Source organism: Rutidosis leptorrhynchoides, chromosome 1 (genome assembly GCF_046630445.1).
Source record: "Rutidosis leptorrhynchoides isolate AG116_Rl617_1_P2 chromosome 1, CSIRO_AGI_Rlap_v1, whole genome shotgun sequence".
NCBI classification, from domain to species: domain Eukaryota; kingdom Viridiplantae; phylum Streptophyta; class Magnoliopsida; order Asterales; family Asteraceae; genus Rutidosis; species Rutidosis leptorrhynchoides.
This window is the reverse complement of record NC_092333.1, coordinates 586158061-586168635: the sequence shown is the minus strand read 5'-3', so window position 1 is coordinate 586168635 and position 10575 is coordinate 586158061. Positions and strand designations below refer to the sequence as shown.

The 10575-nt window shown below is 36.1% G+C and overlaps 1 protein-coding gene across 1 annotated transcript; it reads left to right on the top strand.

The window, feature by feature from the left end:
• The first annotated feature begins 5421 nt into the window (after positions 1-5421).
• On the top strand, positions 5422-9582 carry LOC139883069 (fimbrin-2-like). Its single transcript, XM_071867299.1, has 14 exons — positions 5422-5519; positions 5611-5781; positions 6397-6638; positions 6738-6909; positions 6995-7033; positions 7126-7194; positions 7385-7501; positions 7583-7794; positions 7933-8088; positions 8263-8462; positions 8559-8716; positions 8909-9005; positions 9085-9176; positions 9280-9582. Exons 1-14 carry the CDS (start codon positions 5424-5426, stop codon positions 9451-9453), a joined length of 1995 nt encoding a protein of 664 aa, XP_071723400.1. The 5' UTR covers positions 5422-5423; the 3' UTR covers positions 9454-9582.
• The last annotated feature ends 993 nt before the right edge of the window (positions 9583-10575 follow it).

The window sequence follows — 10575 nt, the reverse complement described above, 5'->3', positions numbered from 1 at the left end:
CTTTTGAGCAGTGCATAGTTCTGATTATTAATGTCGCGCTGATTATTGTTTCTATAATTACCACTTGCTCTTCCCTTATCACTTCTTATGGGACCACCACTAGGATACCTTCTGCGAGAACTGTTACCGCGGCTTTGATCGTGGCATTCATTAAGTTGCGTGAGCTAGCCGTGGGAATATCATTATCTTCGCCACTCCACATATAATCGTGGCATTCATTAAGTGGTTCAGCATAAGTTGTTGGCACTGTATGGCACAGACGCCTGACCAACGTTGGATGACGCTCTGAACTTATACCATGTATGAGCCCAGAAATCTACTGCTCCGGTTTAAGGTCTGGTATGCGCAAGCACTCATTAGTATATCTCGTAAGAAATTCACCCAAAGATTCCTTGGATTTCTGTACGATATCATGACATTCAATATGAGTGTGCTTCTGATTTTGATACTGCAGCAAAAACTTTGTTCATAAATTCATGAACCTGGATATACTATCGACTGGTAGCTTATTGAACCATTCGCGTGCAATACCCTGCAGTGTCATTGGAAATATCTGACATGCAACTGGATCGACCCATCCCTGGGTGCGCATTGCGCCTTCAAACTACTGCAAGAAATTATCTGGATCAGTCAAGCCATTATAGGTACCCAGCGTGTGAGGTATCTTTGGCGCTGATGGAAACGGATATGCAGTTATATGCGGAGGAAACTTATCAAAAGTAGTTGGTAGCTCAAAAGGTGATTTAACAGGGTCACCTTTGAGCCCTGCAAAGAAACGCTTCATCATGTCCTGAACAAAGTCGGGTTGTGAAAATAAGTGAACCATGTCAGGAGGTGCAGCCTGCATGAACTGCCCCGCAAGGTTCGCCCGCCCCTGAATATTTTGCCAAGATTGCCCTAGCGTCTGCACATATGGCCAAGGCTACTGTATTGGGAAAGATGGGAGCCCTGACGGCGCAGAGTATACAGGTTGATGAAAAGGAGCCGACCCCTGCAGAGCAGATGTCTGCGAGACATGCGGGTATGCTGCTAAAAGACCTACTGTATGCGTAGTGCTTTGCTGTTCTGCAGTTAGCGGTGTCCACTGCGAGTTTGCGTCTGGAATGACACCGAATCCCCAACTATTAAGTAACGCATGCGCATCCGCAGGGGTTAGAAACTGCAAAACTAGACACGGCGGCTGCCAAGGCTGCAACGGTGTAAGCGATGAATTTTGCTGACCACTCTGCGTCTGCAGAAGGATTGAAACTGTAGTGCTGTAAATAGGCATCTGGCTGCAAAATACTACATGTGACCCCATAGTTTCTCCGCCAGTGCCTACAGAGATAACCCTTAGATCTACTGCGGAAAAATCTAGCCGTGTAGTTGTAACCGGAGAGTTTGCCCTTAGAGGTGTTATTCCATCCGGATATATCGGCTTATACCTTTAAAAAGGTTTGCCGGACATAGGTGGAGGGTAAGGCGTCACTCCCGCCCCCGTAGCCATAGCTTGCGTCTGCTGATTACCAGATGGCGTGTTTTGATTATCCGTTTGAGTACGTTCTGATGATTCCCCAGAAGTCATGATTCTGTTAAAGAAACAAAAAATTCAAAAATTTTGTGAGTAATGAGCCTTATAATTCAAAACTTTTCAAAGAAAAAACCACTAAACACGTCTTGAATTAATTCGGCTCTCAACGAGAGCACCACTTGATCATGCGTATATTTTTCAAAGGGTCAATATGCATGTTCAATACGTTTAAAGAGGTTTAAGGATCTTAGAACTTAGCTCTCCGGTCCGGCTACCGTGAATAACCCTGGCCGACATGATGATGTCGGTGGGGGTGGCTAAGTGATTAAGTCCACCTTTGATGACGATCGTCGATCAGAAGGCCCTAGGTAAGGTTGTAGGTAACAGTCGCTGAAGAACTAAACTATGAACCTTATACGATGAGAGAGATGATTAAAGCTGTCACGTAAGATGTGTTTCGTGTAACGATTACGTAACGTCGTATCTCGTAGAATGACAATTAGGGTTAGTATATATAGGCAAACCCTAATTCTAGAATCATCCAAGATTGTGATAATCCTTTCGATAACAAACTCCCCTGAATCCCGGATTTAATTATGGAAAATATATTATCGAACTTGGTCAACAAGTAACAGCCATACTGAGGACAAAGTATGTAATGCACTACCGCATACCGCATAGAGTCCATGCGCATGCGCCTACTAGGGCGAATGGCCTGCATACGCTTAGCCTGCGCTTGCGGGTCGCGGTATCATTAATATCAAACAAAAACTTTAATCAATTTTGTATATAGCGCATCCCCAATCACATGTAATAAGATCCATTCCTCCATTGATATCGACACTCAAACTATTTGACCAAACCTATGAGTTTGGTATCCTCACAATCTACATCCAACTATAACGATTGTTCATATTGTTGGTCATCATCCTTTCGGAATGAATTCCAAAATTTCTTTATGGCGAACACCGACTTTTCCCATCTTAAGCACAATCATATTTGTTGGACGTAGTTTTGAGAAGAAAACTCATAAAAATTAAATGTCGATGAAGGTGTGTGTATATGAAATTGGAATAAATTGGAATTTAGAGTTTACATTATAAAGTTGTTCCAAATGTAATTTTTCTGTGTGTATTATTTTGAAGAGGATGGGGGTGGTATTGTAAATAGATTAGCCAGATGGGGATAACACATATTTTCCAAATTACCGAATAAGACTCAGGGTTAGTTAATCTTGAAATTTAAGTCCAAAGTAAACGACAAGGATTGGTGACCGAATAATCCCCTCATAACATTAATCCCAATAAATAGTAAACAGACCTTTATACTTCGTATTAATCAACATTTCATGTATATGGTCAGCAATGTTAAAACATACATGCGTCTTCTTTTAATGCTTGAGTGCATATACCAATTACTTTTTAACATTAAATTAAATATTATATTATATTATATGTATTTTTAAAATTTAAGAAATAACATAGAACACAAAACTTTAATAAAAAATGAAAGAAATCAAATGAAGATAAGACAATAACAAACAAATAAACCGAACAAAAGACTGGGAAACACAACCTAAAAAAATATGAATCGAGAGAAAACTAAGATGAAGCGAGATAAAACGCAAACCCCATAATTTCTAACCTTATATACTGATCAAGCATATTTTCACCTACGCCTAGAAACACATTTGAGTGCAATAGATGTAGATTTTTTAGATTCAGCGATGTTAACCTCCGATCTAGTTACCGTGATAACCCTAGTCGAGACGATGATCTCGGGAAGTTGGTAAAACCCATGCGAACAACTATGCGTACAATCTCACCAAGATTGCGCATAGTACCACGGACAGCTGTGCATTAAAGCCATATGAACAATTATGCGAAAGTGCGCGAATACTGGGCAAGAGAAAGCGCAAGCTACTGGGCAAAAGAGCGCGTGAACAACAATGTGAAAGATATTATGTACATGAACCGCATACAAAAAATTAATAGTTCAATAAGAAAGACAAACCTTAAATAACAGAAATTGTGATTGCAGGGTTACGAGACATTGTGCGTTTCTCAATGAAAGCACCAATTGATCAAGTATATATTTTTTTATAGATATGATTGACTGATTGAGTGGATGCATTTAATTTTAATGGTTGTTTAAACCTCATTACACCACCATAACATCACCCCTCTATGCATATATGGGAAAATTTTTAGACAATGGTAGATCAGTCAAAGCTTGGTCAAATATGAAATTGTCATAAATGAGTCAAAAACATTATAGATTTGTAGTTATAGGCTTCATTTTAATGATGTGAGCGACATATTACTAGGGTGTCTGGTGCGGCTTATTTTGTAAGTTTTTTTTTTTTGTGATAGAGCAAGCACGATTTTTGCTTTTTAGAAGCTAATTAGTGAAAGAGAAGTTGAAATCTTAAACATAAGCTATTTTGAGCATATTTGATTATTACTTACAAACAACAAATTTTGCTATTTACTGACGATACTGTACTAGTTGTAGAATTCAAGGAGGAGCTAAATAGAAGACTGGAGCTATGGAAAGAGGCCTTAGAACGAAATGATTTTAAGAATAGCTGACAGAAAATGAAATATCTAAGGTGTGAATTTGGCAAGAGTGAAGACGATCACAGGGTTGGATAAAACATCCACATTGGAAGTCAGGCCTTACACCCGCAAGATTCCTTTAGATACCTAGATTCGGTGCGCCACAATTTGTGAGGGTTGATGAAGACATGATCCACCGTATTAAAATAGGATGGTTAAAGTGGAGAGCAGCAAAAAGGGTATGTGCGATAATGAAGTACCTTTTAAGTTGAAGGGGAAATTCTTCAAGGTGGCTAACAAGAACAACTATGTTATACGAATCAGAGTGTTGGCCAATGACGAAGGCTTCAGAGAAGAGAATGGGGGTGGCCGAAATGAGAATGCTTAGGTGGTCGTGGTAAAACTATGTTGGATATGATTCCAAACGGAGTTTTAGACAGAACCCAGGAATCGAAAGCATCATCGGCAAGATGAGAGAAGGTCAACTTAGATGATTTGGCCATGTTAGGAGGTGAGTACCTATGGCACATGTGAGGAGAGTTGAGGCCCTTAGGTTGATGGTGTTAAGAGCAGGGGCAGACCTAGGCGAAGATAGGAGGATAGAATCAAGCTAGATATGAGGGAGCTTTTTTTGACGAAGGACATTACTTTTGATAAGAATATTTGGAGAACTAGTAATAGAGTAGATGAGTAAGGGTTCCTAATTGTTTGATTGTGCATTTTGTCCCGTATTGATACTCGTTAGTGACTCTAAACTCGCTGTTAAAAAAGTATGATAATGTTTTTATTTTTTATATTTTCTTTAACGACTATAATAATAATAATAATATCCTTACATATATCACATATGTACTTCAAATCTAACATAATTGAGTAATCGTTAAAAATCAAGAGAAATTTCCTAGTTCTTGATGAAATGACATCTCGTTAATCATTAATCATGAACCATATTAGAAAGAGATTTTTCTTATAAAAAAAACCGAAAATGAAAACCATAATAGTTTATCGACTAAAAGAAAATTTTAGAATTACTTCAGGGACCAATCTGTAACTAATTCAAGCATCCTGATGTCATGATGAAATTAAAAAGAGTAACGGTTATACAACAGGGACAAATTCGTCATAATTTTGAATTCACAATTCACAAATCACAATCACAATCACAAAAGAAAATAAAATATAAAATAACTTTTAAAACCTGCCAGCTCGTTTCCGTCCCCATTGTTAGGCCTCTGCTTCCCCTGATATAGTGAGGGTTTCACTCATCACTTTTTAGAGAGAGAGAGAGAGAAATCACACTGAAATCACTTCTAGAGAGAGAAACTCAATCAAAACAGAATTAGGTTTTACAAATTATGGCAGCAACAGGTAGTTATTTCGGTGTTTTTGTATCTGATCCATGGCTACAGAATCAATTTACACAAGTTGAGCTTCGTAGCTTAAAATCTCATGTAAGTAAAAGCATAACTGTATTTTTGTTAATTTGCGTTGTTTAGGTGCTTAAGATGTAGGGTAATTGTTTTTTAATTACTTGATGATCAGTTTTTGACGATGCGGAGGGACAGCGGTAGGCTTACGCTGGGCGATTTGCCGTCGAAGATGTCGAAATTGAAAAACGTAGGAGAGAATCTGAATGAAGAAGAACGAGCTGCATTTTTATATGATTCGTATCAGAATTTAGGCGATGAAGTTGATTTTGAACTATTTCTTCGGGTGAATAAATACATAAATCCTTATATTTATATTATATTTAATATTTAATTTATGTTTATATTTATACATTTATTGTATATGATGATAATATTTCATAGTTAATTTTTGAACTCCCTTTAATTTACTCGTATGATCTTATAAATTTACTAAACGGTTTAATTTAAGTGTAATTGATAGATCTGCTAATTCATGCTGTTTAAATTTAAATTTTTGAAGTTATTAATCTTAGTCAGTGAGATAATACAAGTAAAGATGTGAATTTAATTAAAGTAGATATAAAGTCTCTGGCCAATTAATTATATTTATTTGGAGTACGATATTAAAGAATTAAACATCTGTTATGTCTTCTCACGTGAATTAATGAACTTTACAGTGCAATAAAACTTAGTGGTTTCACATTTTTTTTAGATTTAGATCCCTAAATATTTTAGGCAATTAAAGTGGAACAACAGTTGATCCATTGTTTCTTTTTGGTCATGATTTGATCAGAATTAGAATGTGATGGACTATGATGACAAAAAAAAATCCATCTTTATTATTATATTTGTAGAAAGGTAAATAGTACTTATAACAGTTTGTACGGTTTGACAGTATTTACTCTGTTATTGATGCCAGGTATACTTGAATCTTCAAGCTCATGCAACCTCAAGGATGGGAAACGGTGCTAAAAACTCGTCGGCATTCCTTAAATCTCCTACAGCTACGTTACTTCACACAATTAGTGAATCGGAGAAAGCTTCGTATGTTGGACACATAAATAATTATCTTGGTGAAGATAGATTTTTGAAGAAATTCCTTCCTATAGACCCTTCTACTAATGATTTGTTTGAGATTGCAAAAGATGGAGTTCTTATCTGGTATTTCAATGAATGATCTGTTTAATAAATAATAATGCATTCGATAGGCTTATGATATTAATTTTGCTAACTAGAAAATGTGTGTGTTGATTAATGCAGTAAGCTTATCAATGTGGCTGTCCCAGGGACAATTGATGAAAGAGCCATTAATACTAAGACTGTCCTTAACCCATGGGAGAGAAACGAAAATCATACCCTTTGTCTCAATTCTGCCAAGGCAATTGGATGCACTGTGGTTAACATAGGAACACAGGACTTCATTGAAGGAAGGGTGAGTGTGCTCATTCAGCCCTAGTTAACTTTGTAGCCTTTATATTTCTTTTGGTCATGTATAACAGCATTTTCTTTTGTTTCAGAGGCACCTAGTGCTTGGAGTGATATCTCAAATAATAAAGGTAAGTTCATTTCATTGCCAAGAAGTTGGACCTGTTTGAAACATATGATGTCTATACTAACTGCTAAAACATGGTAACATATTCTCCTTCAGATACAATTATTGGCGGACCTCGATTTAAAGAAAACGCCTCAGTTGGTAGAATTGGTTGGTGATAATCAGGTAATGAAAGCTTCTTCCAATAGAAATTTCCTATCTGTTCCCAAATCCAAGAGCACAGAAGTTTCTTAATTTACTTTTTAAAAGAAGTTTTTTTGGAACAGAAGTCATATAATTCTCATAATAGGTAGAGGATGTGTCTGATGCCTGTTACTCCCATTTTTTTTTTTTTTTTTTTTTTGTTTAACATTAGGATGTGGAGGAGCTGATGAGTCTACCACCAGAAAAGATTCTGCTACGATGGATGAATTTTCATCTAAGGAAGACAGAGTACAAGAAAATAGTGACAAATTTCTCATCTGATGTTAAGGTACACTATAAACTACTCTGGTTCTTAAATAAACTACTCTGCAGAAGTTTAAGGTAGTAAGTTATTATGTAATATATACAGGATGGAGAGGCTTATGGTTACCTATTAAATATTCTTGCTCCTGAGCATAGCAACCCGTCAACCTTGGTTATTAGAGATCCTTTAAAAAGAGCAACATTAGTTCTTGAACATGCTGATCGAATGGGCTGTAAGAGATACTTGACAGCAAAAGACATTGTAGAAGGTTCTCCCAACCTTAACCTTGCTTTTGTGGCTCATATTTTCCAGCACAGGTTCGTTCTTCCTGAACCGTTTATTCTTTTCTACAAATCAAACCATAACGTGTGAATCCAGAATGATAGAAGTTAAGTTTTTCGTTGCTATTGAACATTGTAATTGATCCGACGTATAATAAGTTATATTTTGTGTAGGAATGGATTATCAACCCCAGAAAAACCAGTATCCTTCCTTGAACTTTCACCAGATGAAGCCCAATGTACCAGAGAAGAAAGTGTTTTTCGTTTCTGGATTAATAGTCTTGGTGTTGAATCATATATAAACAATGTCTTTGAAGACGTCAGAAACGGGTGAGTATCATTGTAATTTTCTGAAGACGTAAAGCCTGAAACTTTAACTTTGTTAGTTATCCATAGGTTTTGAAAAGCTAAATTTGGATGAATTCCATATATATCATGTTGTTTACCTTTGAAAAATAACAAAGAAAAACAAATCAGCATTTAATGAAAATATCTGCTTGCCAGGTGGGTACTATTGGAGGCACTTGACAAGGTATCACCAGGAATTGTTAACTGGAAAAGTGCAAATAAGCCTCCAATTAAGATGCCGTTCAAAAAGGTAGAAAACTGTAACCAAGTTATAAAAATTGGGAAACAGTTGAAGTTTTCATTGGTCAACATTGGTGGAAATGATATTGTTCAGGGGAACAAAAAGTTAATACTGGGTAAGTTCTTTATCCTCTATTCTCTTCATGATTAGTTCTAGTAATTTGGGTGCAGTTTAATTGTTATCGATATCTGACGAGAAACCTCCTTTTCAGCTTATTTATGGCAGTTGATGCGATTCAACCTGCTACAGCTTCTAAAGTACTTGAGATCTTATTCACTTGGGAAAGAATTCACTGATGCTGATATTCTAGACTGGGCTAACACCAAAGTGGGGAGCACAGGGAGCCAAACTCGTATGAAGAGTTTCAAGGTATTACATCAGCTGTTTGTATTATGTTTGTTCATCTATTTATCTATAATCTTATATAAATGGATGTGCCAATTGTGTCAGACATTTTCATTCTGCTCGTGTGAAAATGTGCATCATTATAACATGTGTATCAAGTTTATCATCTTGAATTTGTCTTATAGACGGAATTTATATTGAATTTTGGTTCTGCAGGATAAGAGTTTATCAGATGGCATTTTTTTCCTGGAACTACTTAGTGCTGTGCAGCCTCGGGTTGTTAATTGGCGCCTTGTTACTAAAGGCCAGACTGGTACACTTTTCATCTACATTTCGTAGGTTATTTACTAGATTTTGTGTTTTAACTTCTATCAAAATATGGTCAAATTCAGAGGAGGAGAAACAAATGAATGCAACATACGTCATCAGCATTGCTAGGAAAGTTGGATGTTCAATATTTTTGCTTCCTGAAGACATAATTGAGGTGCAAAATTTAGAGTCTATTTACTCAAAAACTACGTCTTTCTTAATTGTTACTTAGAAGCAGGTTATATGAATAATTTCATAATCATGCTGTAATATCTCAGGTAAACCAGAAAATGATTTTAACGTTAACAGCAAGTATCATGTACTGGTGTTTTAAACCACCAATGGAAGATCAAAGACCTTGCGGATCATCAGATAGTGAAACTAGTAATCTACTTGAGACAAGCTCAACCTCCACAACATATGACACCGAGTCCGTTTCATCAACAGACTGAAATTGGCAAACAGATAAGCTTTCAGTTTGAGCGTTCATGTAGAGTACTTAAATACTTTGTATTCTTTTCTAATATGATATGATTTTTTACTGCACTCAATTTTTGTATTAAGTTCAGTCTACAAGTGCAGATTTGCTAAAAAACAAACTATTGGTGTATATAGTTATAAAATTGTATTTGAAATGAATTGAATTGAATTGGATTGAATTGAATTGAATTGATGGAGATAGCTTCTTGTTTCCCTTAGTTTCATACCAGATACAGTACCCGTTTTAGTTTCATCCTACTCTTTTTTATTTTCTCTTCAATCATATTTTGTTACAACTTTACTCTAGTTTATGTTTGAAAATTCTAAAGTATGAAAAGTTCAAAAATGTTTCTGTACTATTTAGGCTTTTGGATTTGGATGTCCACTACAAAAACTTTAGATTGGGTCCTATGTGTGCCCAGTTGCCCACCACTACGCATTGAGTACACTTTATCTTGTCAAACTAAGCCATCAATATCCTTATGTTAGTCTATCAATGACATACATTTGCTGTATATTTTTCTGTTATACAAACATGTTCGTGTGGTGTGAGTCAGTGAGTGATTTGAATATCGTATATTAACAAATATATACCGTCTTGTGTAAATTGTGGATGAGCATAGAAATGTTATATCGTTGTTAACCAATAACTCGAGACTATACAGTTGATGTTAAATGAAAACTTGAAAGGGCACGAGTCATTGGCAAAACGTAAATCGAAAAAGATAATACAGACCTTTTTTAAAGTGGTTCAAAGAAAAAGCTCTAATCTTGATGTTTGATAGCCAACAGGCAAAGATCTGGTCCACCATGTGTTTTGTTTTCAAATAGTACACAAAAAATATCATTACATACTCCTAACTAACAAATAATTTCATTACATACTCTAACTACTAAGGCTCTTTCCAACGTTTCATCTTGGAATCCGTCTTTGATCGTCTTTCACAATCATGGATCGTTCTTCTTTCTACTGTTTTTAGGAGGATGTCACATGATGAAGGGAGTAGGACATACCTAGAACGAGGTGAAAAAAAATTCTTTAGATCCTAACGAATAATATAAACTATTTAAAAAAAGATTCTTTCGGTCTTGCT